Below are 24,512 nucleotides of genomic sequence, written 5' to 3'. Positions count from 1 at the left end.
TGTCCATTTGTATTCCTTTAAAGCATTTGAGGGCTTGACTGTATAGTAAAAATACTATTTTAGACTAAAAATATGATCTGTGTACAGCTATTTGATATACTGTTAAGTAAATTTTCTAATTTCACATACATTTGTTTTTAGGCTCCTCTCAAATACTGCTATTGAAGACTAAAATCTGACACCATCGAGCCAAAGATGCCTTTTTTGGGGGGGGAGGGGGCTGTTTTGTGTTGTTCAGAGAATGGAAAGGATAATGCAGAGTGCTTCCTGAGTACATACAGTTCGATGGTAAATACTGGACGCTGGCTAAAGGTATACATAATCTATCTCACAAAAGGGGAAGGACAGTGGCCGGCAGCAGGAGAAGTGGTCTTCAGTACACTTTGGCTGACTCAAACATGTGCCTTTGTGTGTTTTGTTTGTCACTGCTACAAAATGAAAAGGAAACCGAACAACTCAAGTCTTGAGAGGTCATTTTATTAATCCCGTACGTACTCTAGAATAGAGACAACAAAAAACCGGTGACTTGATGCTGTTTTGAGCACACACTCCAGCTAGCCCAAGCCAGTTCATGCTGAAGCACCCCCTGGCTGTAGCACAGGGACAGACCCATGGCATGAGGACCAGCCCCCCTACAGCCCCAGGTGGTGTCTCCCTGGGGAGGTTTCGGTGCACTGTGGCACGTTAAGTACAAATCAGATGAATGTAAATATCTCTTTGTAAATCATTTATTTCACTCTGTTTCATCCAGGTCAGCAATCAGATTGTGGCATGCTGGGTAACTGGAAAAAAATGATAATAAAAAGTAAGTTTAAATAGATCATGGGTATTTGTTTTCTCATTTGCTAGTTTGGTCAGCTGTTATTACTGAAGTTTTGGAGAAAAGGTTTCTGTTGCTAAAAATGTGGAAACCACATGTAGCCAACTGTATTGAAAGTTTGCCTCACCCCTTGCCAGTGGAGACCAAAGCAAGCCCTTTTTGTGTCTGAGTGTCAGGCTATGTATCTCCAATGCTTTCCTTCTGAAAGCAGCCAGGCCTGTACTCCAGGACAGTGTGTCCCTAAGGACAGCTGACATGATGACAGTGTGTCCAGCTATTTGTTAGGGAATGGATCTGACATTACAGTGGGCTTTAAGATAGGGGAAGAATGAGGACGTCAGCCAGTGTCTGTATGGATAACCCAGAGGAGCCTCTGTTCCCTGCAGCTTCTTGGAACATATCTAGATGCAGTTTGACATACTGACACTCCACCCACATGCTGGAAGGTGGGACCCATGATACTGAGGTTCATTTCTAAGATTTTGCACTTACTGGTATGGGGGGAGACAAGGGTTGGGAAAATGCTGAACCCCATTCCCCGATGACTACACTGACTTTGCACACAAGTTCCTGCCACACATAGGTCTGTCAGATGTCTCCCTAGTTCTGCAGTGCCTTCAGTGGAAGATGACCGGCTCCAGTGCTGTGGGAGGCTGAGGAGGGCTGTCTGTGTGGTCCTGGAGCTGCAGTGTCTTTCCACTGGGCCAAGAGGATGGAGCACAGGCCAGGGCCCGCCCAGCTTCAGTAACTAGAGCTAGAATCCAAGGGAGGACTCTGCCTGGTGGAAGCCGTGATTATGTGTTGGGGACTTCTGAGTTGGAAGCCCAAGTGAGACATACTGGAAATACTCTTTTCTGTGTTCTCTCCTTCCTTCCTTCCGTCTGTCCGTCCTTTCTTTTTTCCTTCCTCCTTCTCTCTCTCCCTCCCCCCCTCTCCTCCTTCCTCCTTCCCTGGAAAAGGTCAAGTACATGTTACCATGTATGAGTAGTATGGTAGTGAATTTTAATTAAGTAAGCAGAATGGTTTCCACACCAGGAATGCAGGTGGGGCTGTGGCAAAAGACAAGGTCAGTGCAGGACAGCATAAGGTTAAAGACGAGGAGCCTGTCGGAACTCACGGGAGCTCTGTTCTCAGACTCTTCCAGAGGGGGTCTTGGAACATCTGTCAGTCTTCAAAGCCTGCCACCAACCGTAATCAGCAGACAGAGGGACTCCAGTAGAGCTGACACCAGCCCTCACTGAGCAAGCAGATACTGGTTCTGAGAGTGACTTGCTGGGATGCCAGGACAGGCTGCCTGGTATCCTGGGTCCCTAGACACTGGTCTTCTAACCCAAGAAAGTGGGTGATTGAACAAGAATCAGCACATACCATGATAGGCACATTTCAGAAGACAGAAGTGAACACACTTGGGCACAAAATCCCTACTTGAGTGCAGACAGTGGCAGGGACTCCTGTGGCAGAGTGGAGCTTGCGGCAGGATCTTTATTAACCCAGCTCCAGGAAATGCATTGCTGTCTTTTGAGTGCCTGTGGCTCCAAGGTCATCTAGCGATACATCATCACTGGCTCCCTGTTGATTCTTGACCTGCTCTTCTGAGGCAGGACAGGAACCCAGGAAGTCCCCTGCTCCTGGAGCCAAGGGGCTGTCCCTCTCCTCAGTGTCAGGCTCTAGTGTGGGTAGACACCCTGCATCCTTACGGCCACGGCCCATCTTTAAGCGCTGCACTGCCTCCTGGAGTGACATCTCTCAGTGCTGCCTCAACTGTGCAGTTACCCAGAGACAGAAACGTGAGTCACCATCACTCTCACGTATCTGCTGTCACTCACTTGTCAGGGCTGGTACTGATGTGTACTTCTGTCCTCAACACCACAACCTTGGTGGTCTCAGTCCAGAAGAGAAGATGTGTGTCTAGGGAATGAGCGTGGGACAGCCATCTCCCCTCCTGCCACCTCCCCTGTTACCATGACCCCTGGGGTGGCCCTCCTGGATCTGTGAATGCCCTGGGAGAAGAGACAGCCCTTTGGTTTGTCTGGCTGTAGCCCGATGCTCCTGACACATGCTTCTTGTCACTTTTAACTCCTACCACAGCCTTGGGTTTTGTGCCTAATTTATTTCTCACGTTTACTTTAGACTTGGAGTTTAAGAAGAGAGTTGCACGGAGTGACCCAAACCGTTGCCCAGTTGACCAAGCTTTAGGGTCCCCAGCCCTTCCTGCTGTTGGGACAGATCCAGGCTGCCATTTCCACTTCTTCCCTTTCCTTTCTCTTGAGACAGACTGGCCCACAGGCCTCTCTGCCTTTTGATTCCAGAATCCTATAGCCCCTCATTCTTTCTGGCTCTCTCTGTGCTCATTATCCTATGTGGCCATGTCCCCAGACACTCTTTGTCTGTGTGCCTCTGGCAGTGGGCATGAAATTTTAAAAGGATGACCATTTTCTCAGTGGTCCTTCAAGCTTGTACTAAGAGGACAGAAGTACCCAGGCCCCAGGCTCCTCTCTGTGGCTTGCCTTCCGTTATGATGCTATGGGATACTCATGGACTCTGATTTCCTATCACATTACATGTTCCTTGGGCTATAATCCTCCATCTGCCTGGGAGGATATGAAATGAATTCTCTGTAGTGGCCCCATGATCCTGTTGTGATGTTGACAGTTAACTATGTGAACTTTAGTAGTACCTGGACTGGGCTCCAAATGGGACCTACCCTGTACTTGAGGTGCCGAGCTGAGATCTGAAACTAGGCATGTGGTCTCCAAGGACAGTTCCTACCATGATTCTCCAGGCCTGCTTTGGATGCATGAAGAACTGAGAGGCTGGCACAGCAGCATTAAAAGCACAATTTGGGTGGCAATCCAGAATGGATCAACCCAGGCAGAACAAACGGTACTCTGTGTGCTGTGTGACATCAGTGGGTTATGGCAGTGAAGGCCACCTCGCTTAGCAAGCAGTAATATCTACCAAGCTCACATTTTAGCAGTGCCCCCAGATCCTAGAGCAGTCTCCCCATCACAGGCTAGAGCCTCTGCCAGGAACCACCAAGGCAGGAAGTCACAAGTCACCATAGACCAGCAGTGACTCCTTGCTGGCCACCTGTGTGGGCTTCTGAAGACAGCTGTGCCTCCCTTCCACTAATGGACTGGCTCTGCCCCCTCTGCAGAAGCCAGAGCAAGGACAAAGCAGAGGGTGACGAGGATGCACCTCTGCAGACAAGGTCGAGCTCCCACGTGATGGAGGCAGCTATGTGCAGGCCAGGGATGCCTGCACTCTTGTAGGAGGGGTGCAGGGTGTCTTCTAAGAGAGCCATTTATCACCAGAGCTCTTCAGGGTCAAGTGTCTGCTGGTTCCTAAGCACTTGCTCTGCACGGGGGCAGGTGTCTGTTTTATGTGAATCGTATTTCCATGGGAAATAAATTTTAAGAATTCCCAAAGGACAGACAGTGTCACCAACAGCAGGGAGTGGAGCCTCTGGTTGCCTCATGTTTGGAAGCGTTAAAAATGAAGACAACATTGACATTTGGGGTTGCAATGTGACGGGATTACAGTCTTTTAAAGGCAAGAACTACTTATCTCCACAGCATGTAATATTCAGTGTTTTGTTCACTTGTCTAATTGGATTAAAATATTTAGCTCCCTTTAAAAACTCGATTGTGAATTTATATTGCAAAATGTAATGTCTAACTCAGAAAGCAATAAGAGGAGCAAATGCATCAGAAGCAATATAAAATTCAACATTTTCCATCCACGATTCCTATTCTGGAAGTATGCATTTTTGGACAAAGGGAGATGTTCGAACAGGCCTGCCTTAGATGGAGTCTGGTGTACTTTTCAGTACTAAGGACACACACGGCACCTAGATGAACAACTAGCTAAGTGCATGCTGTTTCAGATGCTTGGGGAAGTCTCTGTGAGGTTTGCAGACCCTTATGTTAGAAGTGCAGCCTGGGGTCTTATGTCATTCTCTAAAAACACCCAGCAGCAGGGAGTTAATGACATTTTAGCTGCATATGTTCAAGTTGATTTAAAAAAATATGCAAGTCACTTTGGTTGACAGTGTCTTGTACACAGTTTTGAAAGAATCAGGGCAAACTTTAACAGAGTCAGTTTTTATTTGAAAAATATTTTCTGGGAATGTATCAGTGTTTATTTTTGAGACTGACAATTCGGGTGAAAATCAGGATAAAAACAAAAAAACAACAATTTGGTTGAAATCAAATTGTTTGTTTTCATCTATTTAGAACTCTTTCCAAAAAATTCTGGTTTCAGAGGAGGCTTTGTAATTTATTTTATTTAGTGTATTTTCTGTTCTAGTCATAAGACACCATCTGTCTTGCAGGTAGTTAACTGTGTGTGGGCCCTGAAGTGCACGGCAAGGCCCCTGGGCTCTAGGAAGGACAAATTAAGAGTGACCACCTCTAGGTCCCCACTTTGGCTATCAGCTCCCTAGTAGCCAGTGTGTCTGGGAGACCGTCACTTGAGCTGCCCATCCCTAGCTTCCCTCCTGTGTCTGCTGGTTACAAGCAGGCCTCTCCTCCCCAGCATCTCCATCCTGTGTCTGCTGGTTACAAGCAGGCCTCTCCTCCCCAGCATCTCCATCCTGTGTCTGCTGGTTACAAGCAGGCCTCTCCTCCCCAGCATCTCCATCCTGTGTCTGCTGGTTACAAGCAGGCCTCTCCTCCCCAGCATCTCCCTCCTGCTTGTTTTCAACTCTATTCACCGAGTCCTCTGATGGAATGAGATAATGTCGAAGATCTTGAATATAATCACATATGGCTGCTGGATCCCTGCACAACTTTAAATCAAATTAGAAAGTGCATTTGCTGCCAAGAATGCTTAAAAGTCATAGGGCCAAGAGATGAGCCCCTGACACGCAGCTTCAGACTGTTTTCTAAACTGTGAGTGATTCCTAAGAAGGGACTCAGGGAATCCCTCCCCAGCCTGAATGCTGAGGACTCAACAGGCAGCCTGCGCAGGGTGACAGCTATTGGTGGATGCCAGGCAGCTGAAACCAGAGTCACTACCCAGTAACTCCCCAACTCATCTTGATGGGGGGAACAGCCCTCTAAGTAGACAGACCATTTGTGTTGTCTTCCCTCTCCCAGACCCAAGAACAGACTCGGATTTCCTCACCAGCTGCCTCCACCCTTCCTGGCCAGATGCTAGAGTCTCTGGGCTCGGCCTGCTGACCCATGACCCCGCTCCAAGCTGTCAAGCCTTGTCTGGTACCCCTGGGACCCGTCACCCTCACCTGTAAGCCATCTCCACACTACTACTACGGCATTTTGGCCTCCCCAGCCAGGCAGGTCTGCCAAGGAGAGAGAATGGTGGCTGGTCCAGCGCTCACACCACAGCCAGGCTGTGAGAGGGCTCGGGCTACTGCCATGGTAAGAGTAAGCGAGTATGGCCATGCCCGCACAGGCAGTCATGTGATGGCCTTCTAGAGGCCCTTTTCTAAAAGTTCCTTTCAGTGTGAGTCAGGAAGTTAAGAGGGCCACCATCTTCAGCCATTCCTGCGTTAGGAGCACTACAGACCAGCTGGAGGGACATCCTGCACTCTGGACAGTGACTTTGCTGCCACACAGCAGCCACATAAGCTCTCCAGCCGCAAGTGGCATTGGCACATGCTCACAACCAGGACTGGTTTCCTCCATGGGCATGAGGCTGTGTGTGACTCAAAATCTAAACAGAAGCCATTTAGAATAATCAAGGCTTAGAAACAAGGCATTTCCTGTTAGAGCCCACCCTTCTTCCTCTGCATAGGCCAGGACTTAGGACGTAGAGCCAATCTGGGGGACGTGACTAAGCTCCCAAGCAGCTGTCTGGTCAGAAAATGCTCATTCTCTTTTGGGTACTGAGCAGACAGATTTTCAGAGTTGGACATGCAAAATTAAGCTATTATGCTTAATTCATCCAGGCTGAGAAAATGGAAGCCTTCACCCTCACCATCACCACACTGCACGCACAGGTGCTGTACGCCTCAGATGCCCCACAGTCCAGATGAGAACAGGTTAAGGCACAGCTGTTCCCTCCAGAGTCCCCAGGAACCACTCCCCTACCAGTTACAAAGTCAGTCAAACTTTGGCCTTCTTAATTCAAGGGTTCCTTTAAAAACTCAGTTTATAATTCATGTTTATTTCAAGACAAAAATGCCTCACAGAGGCCACCAAGTGCCAGCACACAGGGACCAGTGCAACATTTGTGCCAAGAGAGTAGACTCTGCGTTTAGAGACTGAGCACAGAGCTTGTAGAACCAGACTGGCCTCTCAACTGTTGCCAGCATTTGCTACTGAGAGCCAACATTACCGCTGCCAAATTTCTTGCATCTTGGTCATCTTAAAAATAACTCCCAAGATAGAATTTCAATATAAGAAGCCCCTTCAGAAATGCTCCAGATAGACCAGTATCGGAGAGCAAGGGGCAGACAAGTCATTTCTGTTGTCACTGGCAAGGGAAGAAAGGCTTTTTCCTGGAACATTTTCTTCTAAATGCATTCTGTGCAAATCCTGCAATGAATCTGGCAATTCTCAGGCTTTTAAGGCCCAGGAAATGGCTTCTAAACATCTCTGTTCCATGTTGAGGCAGGTGAGAAAGAAAGGCACCCCTTGTGAGAGGAGGCTCAAAGTCCACAGAGGGGCAGGCTCCTTCACCATGGATCCCAGTCCTCCAGCACAGGGGACGGAGGCCCAGTCACTAAAGGTGGCTTTGTTGACTTTGGTGGACTTGCATTAGCCAGATCTCCCTCAGATCTGCCCACAGACCTGGGGTATGACCAGAATCGGGCTCCTTGGCTGAGAGATGGGACTCAGCACTGGGCACATCAAATGGTCCTGTCACTGCTGGCTCTCTAGGACCTTCTCCGGAAGGAGAGAGGGTGACCTCAAGTATGGGATACTTCAGCCTGCTAAGTCCCCGAGGTCCCAATGAGTATGCCACTGCCCTCGTTGCCCAGCTCCCCTGGTTCCCATGGTGCCCATGAGGACAAAAGCTCTGAGAGCCCTGGGTGACCTGCTCAAGGTCTTCCAATGGAGCTGTTCCTGGCTCTAGCACCAAACTAAGATGTCCTTTACGGCTTTCTTTCCATTTATCCCAACAGCTTGTAAATGGAGGCCCATGGGTCCTGCTTCCAGACATGCCCAGGAGTGTCAGGGATCACCAGAATGTCTCGTCCTCCCCTCTCTCTGTGTCTACACACATTCTAGACAGTTGTCAGTGTATGGTGGGTGAGCTCCTGCCAGCCTATAACCCTCTAGCCCTCCAGTCCACATTTCTGCTCATTGCCAAAGCCCTCTGCCTGGTGTCCAACTTGGCTCCTTCACAACTGTGAACTCCAAGCAATTTATAGAGGGACTGAGCAGGCTGAGTCAAGGCAGGTCAGGGTCGTCAGCTCCAGGTCATTGTGAATGGAGAATGAGAACGGTCTTCCATCCTTTCGCTTCTAAATGCTTCCCCACTCCAAGTTCCTTAGAGCCCTCTCAGAGTACCTGGGTGCAGTCCCAATTAAAGGCAGGAGCCACCCACAAGTCCAGCAGCCACCTCTTGGTCTTAAATTGCTTGATGGGGCAAAAACAACAGACAGACAAACAACCCTCTCTGGTGTAAGGAGAAGCTGTTGAACAACAGTGGTTTTGTGCCATCCATCCAACTCACCTGGACTCTCTTCCGCCATTATCTAACCTGAATGGGGACAGCTTGGGCTCTGGAGTCAGACTTAGATTCCATTTGCTGTGCCCCTATTTGCTAGCTGAATATGCTTGTTTGAGCCTCAGTTTCCCTATCTGCAAAATGGAGACAATAATATCAATCTTGCTGGCTTGCTTAACTGGACAGAGTGAATGCACATTCTAGATGGTGAATGTCTAGGCTTTCTGCCGTCGTTCCCCACCCCCAGACCCATTGTTACTGAATTTACTGAATTAGGATAGGACATCTGAGTCTATTCACAAGACCTTCCCATCTGGGAACACTTCTTCCTTCGACAGTTAAAGTCCTCCAGTCCTCAGGGACAGTTCACAGCTGTCTCCTCCACATGCTGGGCCTGACCACTGCTGCTCCCCCACCCCCACTTTCTTGTCTTCCCCACTGCATGGTGCGGCAGCCTTCGGTATGACTGGGTGATCCATGTGCCTAAGGCTGACGGGAGACAAGCCTGGGTCACACTTTTCCATGCGCATTCCAATTGGCAGCCCCTCCCTCCCAGCTTATGACTTGACCCATGTGATCAGCAGGGGTTTGGGGCTGTAACCGTGCAGCCTAGAAAAGGGGAAGGAGAGGGTTCATGTGCGCTGCCACGCTGCACTAGGCCACCCTATCCTGGAGCTATAGTGGGCTTTGTGTGTGCTCTCACATGGTCCTGGGCTGAACTTAGCCTATAGTGGTCCCTGTGTGCACTCCCACTCTGCACTGGGATACTCAGGTACTTGGGCTGCAGCTCAGCTCCTACGTCCTCCCACCCTACCTGGGCCCGCAGACGGTCCACCTCCTCTGACAGGTTCTGTCGCTCCAGGAGAAGCTGATTCTGCTTGTTGAGCAACTGCACCAGCTGCTGGGCTGTGGCCTGGCCATGCTTATCCAGCTGCCTGAGTCTGCAGAAAAGAATTGGAGATGGCTTCTGAGAGCTTTGGAGAGCACAGAGAACAATGACAGGTGTTAGCTCCGTCAGTTATATGTGGTAGCATTCCAGTGCTATGACAAATACTCAAGAAGAAATGGCTTGTTTGGGCTTATGTATTTTTAAGTTTCTGCCCATGATTAGTTACCTGCATTGAGCCTACAATTACTTAGCTGTATCACTCTGGGTCTGTGGCAGAGCAGCTTCCCGTGTTCAGGCATTGGTGGTAAAAGAAGTCCGTACTTCAAGGAGCACAGGAAATGCAGAGAGGAAGCCAGGGTCCCGAGACTACATTCACCACCACACCAACAACCCAACTTCCTCCCCGTAGGCTCCTCCCTTTGCATGGGGGTGGGGGGCTGGGAACAAAGCCTGCAAACAGGAATCATGGGAGTGGGATGCAAACCTCACTGGGTAGCTGAGGGGAGCTCCTGAGAGAGCACAGACAGGGGAGACCTTTGGCTAGTACCGGGGCCCACTGGCCAGCACTTGGTAAGCTAGATCGCCTTCTAGCCAATGACCAGGGCTGCAGCAGTCAGCCTCACATGTTCTTGATTAGAAAACACAAAGGGGAGTTGAGTACAGAGGAAAAGCTGAAGCCTTAGACCCTAAGCAGAGGTAAAAAAGGAGGGGCCTCGGTGCCTCCACTGTTCATCTGGGAGCGGCTGGGCCAGATTGCAGTCTGGCTAGGGATGGGGTGAAGCTCCAGAAACCCAAACTAAGGGCTTTCCATTATAACCCCTGTCAGTCACAGGCTGGGGCACTGCTGACCAGATGTCTTCAAAGATCCTAAATTTGTCATTCTGCTGATAGGCTCTCCTCCCCAGACTTGCTAATTCACTCCAGCCATTATCCTCATCTGTCCAGACAGCCCATGAAGTCGCTAGCACATGTGCCCATGCAAGGCAGCTTTGGGTTAAATTTAGAGCTGCTCTGGACAGAGAGGCGCAGCGCACTCTTCCTCGACCTCCATAGTCAGGAGCAGCGCTCTGAGCAACCCCTTGTGCAGTACTGGATGTCACGAGCTCCACGTGCATTTCCAATGCCAGACACCTGTACCCAGTGGCACCTGCATGCAGCTGCTGACCAGGAGACCCCCTCATTTCAGGCTCTCCTCAGGCAGTGCTTCTGGTGGGCTCCAGCACAGGCAGCATTACAGAGCCACGCCTTAAGTAAGGCCTTGGGACATTTTGTTTACTAATGTACACTGGCTCTAAGCAAAATGCATTTCTGGAAATCTGGCAACAGTCGAGTATTTTACACACCCACAAACACACACAGGGACCCAGACACACACACACACTAAATGCAAAGCATGGTATAACCTGCCCCCATCTGCCCTTCTCTGCATACACTCGACTGGCCAGAGTCATTGCCTCAGAGTTCCAGCCCCATCTCCTCTTGCCAACACTTAAGTTAGCTCCCTACTTCCACTCACACCAGGCCAGGGGGCTTCTCAGCTGGAGCATCCTGCTGTGCCAGATGAGCAAGGAGGGCAGAGCATGACTGCAGCACGCACGCACGCATGCATGCACGTATGCACAGTGCCCCCTCCCCAGGCTTCCATGGTCCTCTGCTATTGTTCAGATGATGAAGGACCAAGGGGCCTAGCTTGGCTTCCTCCCCAGTTGCCCCATCAAACCTGAGCAATGGCTCACTGCCCAATAAGGGTTTCCTGCCAGTGTCTGTACTACATCCTTCCTCTGCCCTTGGAGAAGGAAAACTCAAGTTTCCCTGAGTAAAGCCACAGGCACTCAGCACTGGGATGCCCGCATGCCTCCACTCCAACACAATGTCGGAGGACAGGGTTTTCTGGGGGACCAGTCTCTGTGCTAATCCACGAGGGGACAGACCTGCCTGGAGCTTGTGTGGACTGCTTTGCCTGGGAGTACTGCCACCCAGGCACTCTGCAGACACATACGTACATCCCTATCTTTGCAGCCCCCTGCGCTGCTGGAGCCCTTGGAGTGGCTCCCACAGGCCACTGACTTGTTTTTCTGAGAAGCAGGTAACTGTCCCGTGCTCTGGTCAGGCAGGTGAGAAGCACCATGAGGAGCAACTGAGCGGCGTAACCCCAAAATGGCTTCCCTCAGATCAAGTCCCATTGAGGTCGTGGCTTTGGGCTTCCTGCTTCTGAGAACAAGTGGGACAAGAGCATGAGTTAATAAGCAATCTGTAAGCCCGGCAGGGAGGTGGCAGTTCGTGGAAGGCAGACGCCAATGGTGGCTGAGCACAGGGGCTTTCCGCATCAGCACCCGGCTAGGAGGGGTGAGGTCCCGAGAGTGAAACCCTGACCCCCTCCCTCCCGGAAGGAGGCATTCCTCTACCCAAGCCTCTCTTTCTTTGCTCAGGCTGGTCTCAAACTCACTGGCTCAAGGTTCAAGCCATGCTCCTGCCTCTGCCCCCAAGTGGCTGTTGCTCTAACTGCACACCGTTGCACCAGGACTGGCTAATGGTTCAAACTCGATTGATCACTCAGTGAAGCTGCTCTCGGGTATGATTTTCCCCCATTAAAAAAAAATAAAAACAATGGCCCCCCCCTTCTTTTTTTGGGGGGGAGCCCATATACTGTCACTCCATATACAGCAAGGAAGTCAAGCCCAGAAACTTAAACCCCCCCCAACTGTACATTTTCTGAGAAAAAAAATACAGACAGAATTTAGAGAAAAGGAGATTTGTTGAGGAAATCCTCTTGAAGGTCTCCGTAGGCACATCATGCATGCCAGGAGAAGGGACTTCTAACTTCAGAAACATTGCCAGCCCAGCCCAGCCTGCACTGTGTGAGTGGATGCTTTATTACCATCAGTTGGAAGCAGTTTCTTGGACAGTTTTATAGACAAAGAAGCTCTATTTCAAATTTCCTGGTATGGGTCTTTATACTCCTTTTTTGATGATCTAAATTGACAGCTGATGGTAGTCACCAATATTTGCTGAGCCCTGTGTTTACAGCTCCACACTGATTATTCAGTTATAACCGTCTGAAGTGCCATAGAGTCACCACTCCCATTTTACAGATGGGAAAACTGGACGTGATGAGTTAGCATGAATCCTGCCCAGACCTGGCAGAGCCTGGAGTCAAATCCGGCCATGCCCACTTGGGTATCTCACCAGGCTAGCCAACCTTTGGCGAGCATTTCCTGAGTCCAGCACTGCTCTTCAGCTCTAGATGGCTGAGACAAAAACTGAGATCAAGAACTGGAAGGAGGGATGCTCGGTCTCACAGTTTCCTGGGTTTCAGAACACGGTTGGGGGAAGAGACGAGTTATGCTGAATCAGATGTGCAACTCTAACAGGTCAAAGGTCAAGATGGCAAATGTGTGCCCTGGAAAAGGCACATGCCAAGCCCACCAGTCACTGAGCATCCACTGTCCAGGGCAATGTGCTGGTGCTTTGCAGACGTGAAACCTAGCGCTCTCCACGAGTGAGCTATAACTCCACTTTCAGGATGAGGAAGCTGAGCCATGGAAGTTCAAAGTCACCTGGCTAGCAGGCTATGATGTGAATAGCCCCTCAGCCTGTGGAGACGCCAGCACTTTCTCTCTTCTCATGGGGTGTCTGCACAGGGTCCCCCCTGCCTGCTGCTCCCGTCAGTGGCAAGAGCTGCTTTTCAGTGTCAGATCTCATACCGTTCTGTCATCTTGACACATGGAGGCACCATGGTTTTAGCCCTCGCCCACAGGGTGTTCAACAGTGAAGCCAACATGAGGGATAGTGATCTGAGGCCTGTGCCAGAGGACAGTCCTTCCAGAAAGGCACCCACAGGCTGCGAGCCACATGCAGGCTCCACACTCCTGGGGAGAGAGAGCCACTGGTCTCAGGACAAAGACCTTAGTTCAGTGTGTCTTCTCCAGGTCTCTCTCTCATCCTAACAATGTGTGGTCATCGGCCTTCACCTTGTCCTGGGGAACTGTGGCTGTCACAGAAAGGATACTTTTTCACCAGGCCGGTGCTGGTGTGCCATCTGGGCCACAGGGCCCACAGTTTTGGGACTTGCCTGTGTAGAAGTCCCACCTCTGGGCGGGATGGAGACTCAGGCAGCAGCTGCCTGTGCTGCGTCATGGGCACAGGCTCTCTCCTGAGGCATCACTAGGAATTTCAGGTGTATAAGGGACAGCAATTTTCAAAACAATAAAGCAGCCCGGGGCTTCTAAAAGCACAAATGCAGATGAGGATCATAGGAGACCCCTGTGTGCTGGGCCAAGCCCATCTCTATTGGTCCAACAACCCTGGTCTCAGCCACACTGCAGGGACATTATCTGAAACAGCACTTTTGAGAACTAGGCAAGGTTTCATGATAAGATGGGACAAGTGGTAAAATGCAAACAGCTCTGTAAAGCAAGTGGGCTGGGAAGAGCGTATGCAAAGTCGCAGCAGGGCAGGCAGGCTGCCAGCTCGGGCCTGGGCTTCAGACCCCCTCCGCTATGAATACTGTGAAAGCCAGTGAATACATATACTTCAATTTCTCTGTTGTTTGTGAGATGGGGAATATATGTTAGCATGTGAGGTCTAAAAACTGAAGGAAGGCTTGGGTGCCTGGGGAGGTGCTGCCTGCCCTCTCCAGGCTGGTCCTGCTCCTCTGCCAGGGGTCGCTACCCATGTCCTGCACAGGACTCCTCTGGGTGCCTCCCACAGACAAGTTGGCGGGGATTTGTGTTTGGTTTTGAGAGGATGTTTTTTCATTTTATTTTGTTTGAGTTTTTGGTATAGTGGTAAAATGACTTTTGTTCTGAAATGTTTGACCACAGCCCCTTCCCCGTGGAGATTTTGAATCCAACAGGCCTTCCTTCATCTTCTTAGACACGCATTCTGAGAAAGTTTAGATCCACAATTTCCCTGGGGGAGGAGTCTCCTCATAAAATGAAGGACATTTTTTCAAACAACATACGGATCATAAAACTGTCAATATTTTAACTGTAAAGTATGTTCGGTTCTCCGCTGCTCCCAGTGAGGCTTTCCCATTGACTGGGACATTCCCTTGGGACTGGGCTGTGGGCACCCTGCGGTCATTAGGTCCCTCAGTCCCCTCATGTGGATGAGAGCAGGGGAGGGTCAGACCTGCCGGCTCACAGGACTAAAGGAGTACCGCTAGAACAGCTGAAGCGACCAGAATGTTCCACAGCTTCGAGGGCTGCCTCCTCTCCTCCTGTCTCCTCTCCTCTCACCCCCGTTCCCTTTGAAGTCTCCTCCATAGACCTGCGAGCGCATGTCCCCCAGGGCAGGGCTGGACCGAGAGGACCATCTCCTCTCTTGATGCCTTCTGCAAGGTCTCTTCTAGAGCATCTTCAGGAATTTCCAGTGTGTAAGGGACAGAAGTCACAACGGCAGCCAAGAGACCCTCTCCACGACCGGTGCTTTTATTTCGGCCCCTGGCTCCAGGTGGACAGCCAGGTGCCTTAGCAATCGATATTCAGGCCCGAGCAACCTCCCCAACTGGCCTCCAACTCATTACGTGACACACTGGACTCATTCGCTCCCCAGGAATCTTCTCTATGGTCCGCTTATACTTTTGTGTATCCCATGGTCAGCTCGACCTCCTTCTGCCCCGTCACAGGCCACATGAACTCAGGTGTCTTTTACCCTCTCATGCCTCTTCCTTCTACTCTTCCTATAAACCCCGAAGTTGGACTGAGGACCAGTGCTCCACATCCAAACTGCTCAAGCATCTTTTGCAATCCTAGCATTTGCAGCTGAGACAAAGACAGCAGGATCAGGAGTTCAAAGCTAGCCTCAGCCATACAAATGTGCTTCCAGTCTTGGCTACATGAAACCCTGTTTCAAAGTAACAACACCCCCTCTACCCCCCATCTCTGTACCACCTTCCCCAGGGTCTTCTGCTTCTACTTGCCTTTCCAAACCCAGAGTTCCCACACTAGCTGTACCAGAAGGATCTTTCTAGAATACCACTCAGATCATGTCTCTGCTTGATGGAAACTGTTGCTCCAGCTCTTTGGTGATGTTCCTTTGCCATGGTAACAAGGCCTTTCATTGTCTGGCCCCACACAGTCCTCTCTCCTCACACAGCAGGTATCTCAGCCCTTCCAAAGCACTGGGCAACAATGCCCTCTCCTGCACAAACCGATCTGTTCAGCTTCACACCTTTTCTCCTAGGTCCTGGTCATCCAAGGCTGATTCTCATTGTCTCTTCCTTGCAGAGTGTGACTAGAGCATCCAACCACACTGGCAGTCACTGCCCACCCCACCTACACTGAGTAGTGACACTCCCAAGGGCGGGAGCAATCTCATTCCTCTCTACCTCCAGCCTGGGGCAAGGTGCCGGCTGTTTAACTGCAGGTATAAGCAAACAACATACCTGTGTACAATATTCATACTAAATATGGGACCTGTGATTTCATTCACAGTGTGAGTGTGCTTTAATTCATCGTAACTGTTTTAGAAAAGTATTGCATACAAATTAAGCACTCTTAGTCACCACTGGAATTTGAAAATCTTAAAATAGGTGAACAACAGTAGACTTGGATCCAAGGATACCTCCTCAGAATTCCTTCATACTGGCTACTCTAGCCTGGGCTTGACTCTTCTCAGTTCAGGCTCTCTATCTAGAAACCAGAGTCACACTTCCAACCTGACCCCAAGCACAGAGGTTGGGCCAGCATAAGGGCATCCACACCCTGGTGCTGAGGGATTCCTGCCACAAGAGCCATGGCACTCAAATCCACAGCCTTACGTAACCACACGGCCAAAGTGAGGTATTCTGAGGAAAGCATTTGTGTGGCTTCAGTTTTTGGTCAAAACAATGGACAGTTTAAATGAGAGCCATCTTTCTTGGTTGCTGAAATATTTGGGTGTCAATCATGAGAACTTGGGCAAGTCCTGGGGCCAGTCTGAACTAAGGAGAGACACCAAATTGGGGCAAGCAAATTCAAGAGAAGTGACTGGTAAGTCAAGAGGAGAATAATATGAAGAGTGTGTAGGACCCAGCTTGCAGCGTGTGCAGAATGTGAACGGTGTGTGGAACCCAGACTGTGGTGTGTGCGAATGTGAACTGTGTATGGGACCCAGCTTGTGGTGAGTACAGGCTTGCTGAAAACCATGCACACACACACTCTCCACCTATTTTCAAAAAATTAAGTGGATATAGAAGGCAACAGAGACCACATGGCCACAGAGCACAAAGCAAGCAGCACCTGATGAATTAGCCTAGGAGACAGCAAGTTCCCTTCCGGCCCTACAGATCCCCAAGACCACAACTGCATAGGATCTGCTTCATTTTATCTCCTCACATCACCAGCTACACAACTATAACAATGCACCGAGTGGAAGTTTTGAAAATCCAATTACCCTAATTACTGTTCGAGGTAATTAATTTTGGTGACTAAACAATGCTAATTTAAAGTTGTATACTTTGTTCCAAGACTTAAAAATTGCTGCTGCATTTCACACAATCCCCTCTCATTGATGTGGTCAGACAGAACCCTGGATGAAGAACTCATGCCCAGGGCTAGACTGATGTCAGTGGCTACCTTGAAATTTAAACATCCTTGGCCTAAAACCAGCCAGGTTCAAAAAACAATTTCAGTAACTCTGGGGAGAGTTCACACCTTTGATAAAGAGGATTTATGTTCCCAGAACTGTCGGTCCTCTCTCTCTCTTTCTCAGAGAAGTTCCCCATCGGTCCTGCAGACACAGAACAGAGCTGGAGGACAGGGATGGTAGCAAATGCCATGTTGGAGCTGAGATGTGACCAGTAATCAATCCTACTTCAGCCCACTAGGGTGTAACTGAGGCCATGTGAGAATGAAAGGTGACTTGCTCGAGGTTCTGCAGCCTATGGAAGCATTTAGGACAGGAACTCACGTTTTTTGACTCTGGACTCGACCCTTGGAGTATTTCAAAGTCCTAGGGTGTGTGTGTGTGTGTGTGTGTGTGTGTGTGTGTGTATGTATGTGTGTGTGATCTATCTATCTATCTATCTATCTATCTATCTATCTATCTATCTATCTATCTATCTCTATCATCTGTCTATCTATCATCTGTCTGTCTGTCTACTGTGCTGCTGTGATGGAGTTCGGGGCTAAGCTTGTGTTCTACCACAGAGCTACAGCCCCAGCCCAGACCTTTTAAAGGTGGCATCTTTAGGGCTGTGGGTGTGGCTAAGTGGCTAAAGGCTGTCTAGCAAGTGAAAGGCTCTGAGTTACATCCCATCAGTAAGACAGACAGAAAGAAAGGAAAGTAGGAAGGAAGGGCGGGAGGGGGAGTCAATCTGTGTGTCTTCTGTGGAACACTAAGCTCAGAGGTTAAGAGCACTGGCTGTTCTTCCAGAGGTCCTGAGTTCAATTCCCAGCAACCACATGGTGGCTCACAACCATTTGTAATGAGATCTGGCGCCCTCTTCCTGCAGGCATACATGCAGGCAGAACACTGTATAGATAATAAATAAATGAATCTTTAAAAAAAAAAAAAAAAGAATTTAGGTAAAGACCTTGAAACAGGTGACACTCTGCAGTGTTCTGGAAAACTGACCCAGGCTCATTTTCTGAGACCGGGGAGTGTGAGAAAAGAGGAAAAGGCTCCTGCTCTGCACTTCTCCAGCTCGCTCAGTGAGGAGAAACAGATTTGGTTTTGTTTTTTAATTCTCTCTCAATTTCCGATCTATTGCAGGCTGCTGGTCGTGTGCAGTCGAATATGCTCCCAGCTCCATTTTACCATTTCTGTGCTTTTCTGGCTACCCCAGACCAGTAGCAAATCATCTGAGGCCAGCCCCAGTAGCTCTCACTGGGGCCACAGAATAGTGCTGGCGTGTGGGAGGCAAGCGCAGGAAGCTGTAAATCCTCAGGTGGCCTCCATGCTAGTTGAGGGTGGCTTCACTGTAGCCTTCCTTGGCTACTGGGCTCATTGAGTAGTGCTCAAGGTAAGGTGTTGGGGCTGCCTGAGTGCCCAGTGCTCTAGCAAGTCCCCTGTGCCTCTGACAGAGCCACAGAGCCCTACCACAGATTTCTGCTTCAAACAGTGTTTCCACCAGAGTTTCTTCCCCTCAGGGTGTTTCGGGACAGGTACTGCATCCCTACCCCATCACCTCCTTAAGAGGGTCAAGGGCTTCCTGCCAGGCCGAGCCCCAGTCCCTTTGGGACACTGGCTAGGAATGACCTCAGTACATGACATAGGGTCAGGAGGTGAGGGCCAAGCATTTCAGACTGGGTTGGGGTACAGCTGGGTAGCAAAGCCCTTGTGTAGCGCATACAAGGCCCTGGGTTCCATTTTAGGATCTTGAAAAACAGAATTGTTTTCTTCTGAACCTTAAAGAACCCAGAAAGTTACTTGCTCAAAGCCTCAGTTACCCCCACTGGTTCTTTCTAAAGTAAGACCAATGCTGTGGTGAGCTCCGCTCCCCTGTGCAGAGACAACGGGCATGAGAGAGACATGGCTGAACAGTTTGCAGAGTTGAGTCCAGGGCTCAAGGCCATCCAGAGCGGAGGCAGGAAAGCCCTCCTCCCTCATTTCAAGCTGGGTCTCTGAATGGATGCTCCTCTTCTTATAAAACAGTACCCCCAAAGAAGCCAAACTTGTAAAAAGTTTCGAGAATACCGCCAAGAAAGCCCACACCCTTCTTCTCCGAGTTCTGCTGTGATAATTTGCTCTGATCCCTCCCCCACCTCTCACAATTGTTCGTTTTTCTCCTTAAAACGTTATTTTATTTTATGTATATGGGTGTTTTGAGAGGCCAGAAGAGGGAGTTGAATCCCCTTAACTGGAGTTAAAGACAGTTGTGAGTGACCATGTGGGCACTGGGAATTGACCCTCGGTCCTCTGGAAGAGCAGCCTTACCATCTCTCCAGCCCCTTTTCTCTTATTCTCTCTGTTCTTTGAAACATTGGCTATGGAGTCCAGGTTGGTACTAACTCCTTCCTTAGTGCCCCATGTCACCTCCCCTGCCCCTGCTCTGACATCCAGATTTTCCATCTCATTCCACAGTGAGGTGCACACCCCATTGCTACCTCCTCTTAGATGCTGCAGTATGTTCCCTAAAGAAAAAGCTATCCCTTACAGAACTGCTCACTAGCAACTACATCATTACTAGTGCGCAGCGGCTCCACCCAACCAGCAGTTCCTCAGCTGACCCAGTGCTGTCGCCTCTGCCCCTTGCAGAGGAGATCCTTTGCACTTAACTGAAAGGTCGCCTTTCAGTTTGGATTACTTAACGTCCAGTTCCACTTTGGTGAATGCTCTCGCAAGTTAAGCCAACAACAGTCCCAAAGGAAGCTGTGTGACTGGCAGCGCGTGGGCTCCGATCCGCCTCTTGCCTCAGGTCTTGGAGGCACAGAGCCCTGTTTGGGGAAGATTCTCTCTTAATGAAGTCCCGCTGCTCCAGAGACCTCAGCCCTCACTGAGGGTGTCAAGTTTTGGCCCTTGCCATTTCCTTCACACTGGACCATCCTTAGGGTGGCCAAAATGGTCACAGAGGTGTAGCAGAGGAAGAGTGAGCCCAAGGCAGCTAAGTAACCAGATTCAGTCACTACGGTGTACCTACTGGCACACGTCTTAATTAGGTTTTAATGCTAGGAATTTGGTAACAGCTCCTGGCTAGGGGCTAGAGAACTGTCAGTGTGGAAAGCTTTTTATTTGGTTTTTCTTCCCTTTCCACTGAGGCGGCCTCCCTGCTGACCCTTGTCGAAGACCCCCATCTGCTGGTTGCCACGGTAACTGAAGGAGACCAATTGAGCTGAACACAGCGACTCAGAAATAAAATCTCAGCCAGAGGAATTCTGCTAAGAGTAATAAATCATTTAGTAAAAGGGGGTCCTCCACACGGTGATGAGTGTTGGGATAATACGATGGCATAACTCTTCCAGCTAGAAGGCCCATGACAGATCGGGGTGATTAGGCCGGCTGGAGGGCTCATTTGGTTTCCAGTGGGCTCCGGCATTGCAAGAGACAGATCCTGCCCAGTTACGTGCCACCGTCAGGGGGAGGGTTGAGCTTAACATTTGGCCCACAACATGTTCCAATTTTCAGGGGTGGCAAGAGAGCCAGCTGAGGCTTCCAACACACCTTATTCTTATTTCACTTTTTAAAGGTGGTACAAGTTAACCAATGTCCCAGGGACCCATCTGGGATGTCAGTCAGCAGCGGCATCTTCCAGCCTGATGCATCTGTGAGAGCAGGCAGCGGCCTCCTCCAAATGGCAGGACACTTTCTAATTAGTTGTGACCCAGGATGGTCTGACAGAGGCCAAGGGCTTTGAGCCCTAATTTTGTTAGGCTCCTCTGCACTGAATTATGGGCAGATAAAGGGCCTTTGTGCCCAGTCCTGGGAATCCCCTGAGGCCAAAGGAGCTGCATTTTCAAAACAAAAGCTCGAGATTGTCCTAATAGTCAAGCATGTCCCTACCTGCCAGCTCCTTCCTTGGTTTGGGCGGAGAGAGACTGTCCTGACAGCAGATCAGAACAGGAAAGGGACAGTACTATAGAATCAGCGTGTGAAGCCCTACCCCGCTGGTCCGCTGCTCTCCTCACTGGCTACCTGACACCATGTTAAGAGGCAACGGTCGGGAACTTAAGAATACTCCCTGATCCAGAGAATTCACTAACCAGTCCCTTGGAGATAATTTTCAGCCAAACCAAAGGTAGATTTTGTTTCCTCCCTTCTGGATGCTGCCAATAAAATGTGTCTGTCTTACTTTGCGGAGAAGAGCAGCTATCCGCTTAGACCCTGCAGCCCTGAACCAGGCTTCACACCGCCCAGGCAACGCCAGCAGCCTCCAGTGCGGATGGCCACCCCTTGCTGGGCAATTGTCCTCCTGCAGGTGCACGGGCCACTAGGCTCTCGGCATGGGCCACTGAGGCATGCCGCGCCTGCTCCGCCTCTGGACACCTGGGGCTTGGCCAGCACCCCCTGCCCACCATGAGAGGGCTGGCGCCTGGCAGGAGTGGGCGCTGGCCTGCAGGGGCCCAGCTGGGTGGCTAGCATCTGGCTAGGGAGACTCCACAGGGGCTCCCCGGGCCTCTGGACTTGGGCAGAAGGAGGGGATTAAAGAGAACTGGCAGTTGAAGGAGGATGGGTGAAAGGTCCATTAACTCCGTGCTCATGGCCCAATTTCCTTCTTCTGGGAAGCAATGAGAAAAACAGGTTGATTTCCCTGCATCCACGGCAGAGGTGCTGCAGATTTTATTTGCTGTTCTTACTTTTAATTCCTTATTTGTACACAAATAAATGAGTCATTGTTTGTTGATGATCATAGACGACCCAAATTTTAATTAAAGAGAAAAAAAACCTTGGCTAATAGGCCAAAGAAATATTACAACCCGTTTTAATTTCTACAAAGTGATTAAGCTTCTCATGTGACTTAATTGAAACTGGCAAGACTTAAGAACTCAAAGAAGTGAAAATAAAACAGTGCTGGACACCACTATGTGGGAAATAGGACTTGTGGGTCCATAAACGGACTTTGAGTGGGTACCGCTTTATGCCATGGCGTTCATACTTCATTTCTGCCCCCTCTTTACAAAGTTACCATTAGTTTCACTTCTAAGCCCTGCTTAGAAATTCTCCTTCCAAATGCTTTGTCTCTGCTCACTCTCTCGAATTCCCCTCATATTTCAATTCCCAGACACTCTTGAACTTTGCACACAGTGCCAGTATGAGCCTGCACAGAATAATCAGTGTATTAATTCCACTCAGAGACAGTGAGATTTCTCTAACACAATCTGCCCAACCCGAACTCTTTCCTTCAGAAACATTCTGCGTTTAAAAAGAAACTCCCAGCATGAACCTCATAAGGAGCGACATGTAACAGACAGTGCATGTGGCGCTGAGCATGCAGCTCAGAATTCAAAGAGAATTTGGTACTTTGTTTCTCTGGTGCCGTGTGCATAATGTACATGTGGCCGAAACTGACATCAGACATGGAAAGCAGAAAGCCTGGGGGGCGGGGGAGGGGAGGAGATGTGAGGGTGGTGGGAAAGACAGGAAATATGTTGATAAAAACAGTAACTTCTGTTAATCTACATTTTCCAGTCACTGTCTTAATTAAGAATGTTAGGAAATATGTTGCAGTTTAATTGCATTGTTTCAAGAAACTCCAAGGCTGACAAATTCCAGGCTGTGCACACTTGGAAAGAAAAAGGGATCAGAGTGACAGTTTCTTCTAATTGGTGAATAACAAGCAGAATTAGACTCCTCACAGATACCGGCCCCCACTGAATCCCAAACTCACAAGACAGTGCAAGAACATCCCAACATTTAACTTGTTAGCAAGAAATGGTCTCTGGAAAAAAGGGAAGCGGAGCATTTCATATGTGTAAGAACACAATTTAAAACACAAATACCAGGTACATCAAATAAAACCATGGATGGTACTTGGCATGAAATCGCAGAGAAACATCTTATCTTTGCAAAAGATAGTTATTTATGAAAGAAGTTGGTCAGAGTCTCCTCTGATGTTCAGATGGCCCCATTTAATGGGAATGCAGAAATGATGCCAGTGTGCAGACACATCCCCTTCTCTAAAGTGTCCCTTTCTCTTACTCCAGCCCAGTGACACAGGTCCTGGGTTCCACTTTTCTTTCTGAGGGAGGCTGTGTATTTCTACAACAGACAATGTAGAATGCACTGTAACTGTTCCGTGTTCCTCTGAGAGAAGCTGTACTAGACACACACATCGCTCAGCTTTTTATTTAGTTATTTTTTATTTATTATGATGTGCATGTATATGATATGTATGTGTGCATGCATCCGTGTGTCTGTGTCCATGTCCGTGTGTGTGTGTGTGTGTGTGTGTGTGTGTGTGTGTGTGTGTGTGTGTGTCTGTGTGTGGTATGGTATATGTGGAGGTCAGAAAACAACTTTGTGGAGTTGATCTTCACCATCTACCTTTGTGTTGGTTCTGGACATCACACTCAGGTCTTCAGGATTACACAGTCAGTGGCTTTATCTGCTGAACCATCTGCTCAGCCCAGGGACTCAGTTTTAACCCACAAGTTGCATCCCCTCCTTGGTTCCACGTGTGGGGAGGGCCTGTGCAGCTGGACTCGGACATGAAAGTCAAGGCATCAATATTCAGTGTGCTCTGTTCCCACAGGGCTCAGCCCAGACCAGTCAGTCTGACAGGGTCTGGAGACTGTTTACTGAAAACTTGAAAAGGACCGTTTGTTTACTGGAAGAGGATTACTTATTGAAAATTGCTGGATGACTCTCTCACGTCAGCGGCAGCTTCTTTGCCCGTCCCCAGCTAGTTTACCTTCTATTAACCAACTCAGGACACTGAGCCCAGAGTTAGCTATGGTCTCCAGAGGAGGTGGAGCTAACTTTTCTAGTCACTCTAGACTTTTCTGTATGTGCAAGGGCCTCAAACAGCACCAGAGCGCAATGCTTGCATGCAGCGACCGTGTGCTGCAGGGCCCCAGGTCTCACTTCTTAGACTCACACACATTCTGCATTTCAGAGTAGCGCTCTGAGTTCTCAGATGCTCCAGTGAATGGCAAGCATGGATCAGCAGTCTCCTGACTTCACTGTTCGAGGCTGGGTTTAATTTTTTAAAGGTTACACTCCAGATCTACACTAGTAAAGGATACACTCTCATGTGCTCACCATGAAGTGCACAGATTTGTCTGTCTCCTGGAATCAGGATGGGAGACACAGGCCCCCAGGGCTCAGACAGCCTTCCTGCAAAAGGCATTTGTGGAGGCCTTGCAAACTGTAGGACTGAGCTGGAGCCCTGGGGAGGGCAGAGAGAAAGCACACAAGAGGAGTGCTGCAACAGGAGCGACTAATTAATTTCCAAATTGGGGGCAGAGATGAGAGTTCACAGGGGCCTAGAGCCCAGAGAACCCAGGCTTGTAATTAACAGTTGAAAAGTTCTAGTCAATTCGCAGAGTTCGAAGAACATTGAAAGGATACGTAATGCTGGGGGAGTGAAGCGGCACCCGCCCCAGGGCCAATTGCCTCTCCAGCAGTGGCAAGGCTGTTCCCCGGCTCCCAGGACCATTTGTTCCATTACACAATCTCCTGAAGCCATTTAGAGAGAGCTCAAACAACTGCCTGTACCAACGCGACACATGGCTTCCCATCCCGACTCTTTGCTAATCCAGACGCTCCAACCATCTTTCTTTAAGACGCCATATGGTTGGCAGA

General features: G+C 49.5%; 1 protein-coding gene across 7 annotated transcripts in view; it reads right to left on the bottom strand.

The window, feature by feature from the left end:
* Window positions 1-456: 456 nt before the first annotated feature.
* Sdccag8 (SHH signaling and ciliogenesis regulator SDCCAG8) overlaps window positions 457-24,512 on the bottom strand; it is a 201,267-nt gene continuing 177,211 nt past the window's right edge. For 5 of the 7 annotated variants that reach the window (XM_052737749.1, XM_052737743.1, XM_052737748.1 and 2 more), the window contains 2 exons: window positions 9,273-9,399; window positions 457-8,592 (listed from right to left, as the gene is read on the bottom strand). In XM_052737749.1, the coding sequence (XP_052593709.1) occupies window positions 8,548-8,592; window positions 9,273-9,399 (172 nt within the window). In that variant the 3' untranslated portion in view covers window positions 457-8,547. The remainder of the gene's footprint in view (window positions 8,593-9,272; window positions 9,400-24,512) is intronic. The other 2 variants (XR_008218004.1, XM_052737744.1) reach the window with 2 other exon arrangements.

This window comes from Peromyscus californicus, unplaced genomic scaffold (genome assembly GCF_007827085.1).
Source record: "Peromyscus californicus insignis strain IS unplaced genomic scaffold, ASM782708v3 Scaffold_14__1_contigs__length_90479793_seg_2, whole genome shotgun sequence".
Lineage (NCBI taxonomy): Eukaryota > Metazoa > Chordata > Mammalia > Rodentia > Cricetidae > Peromyscus > Peromyscus californicus.
The sequence above is the reverse complement of the archived record's forward strand: the minus strand, read 5'-3'. Positions and strand labels throughout refer to the sequence as shown.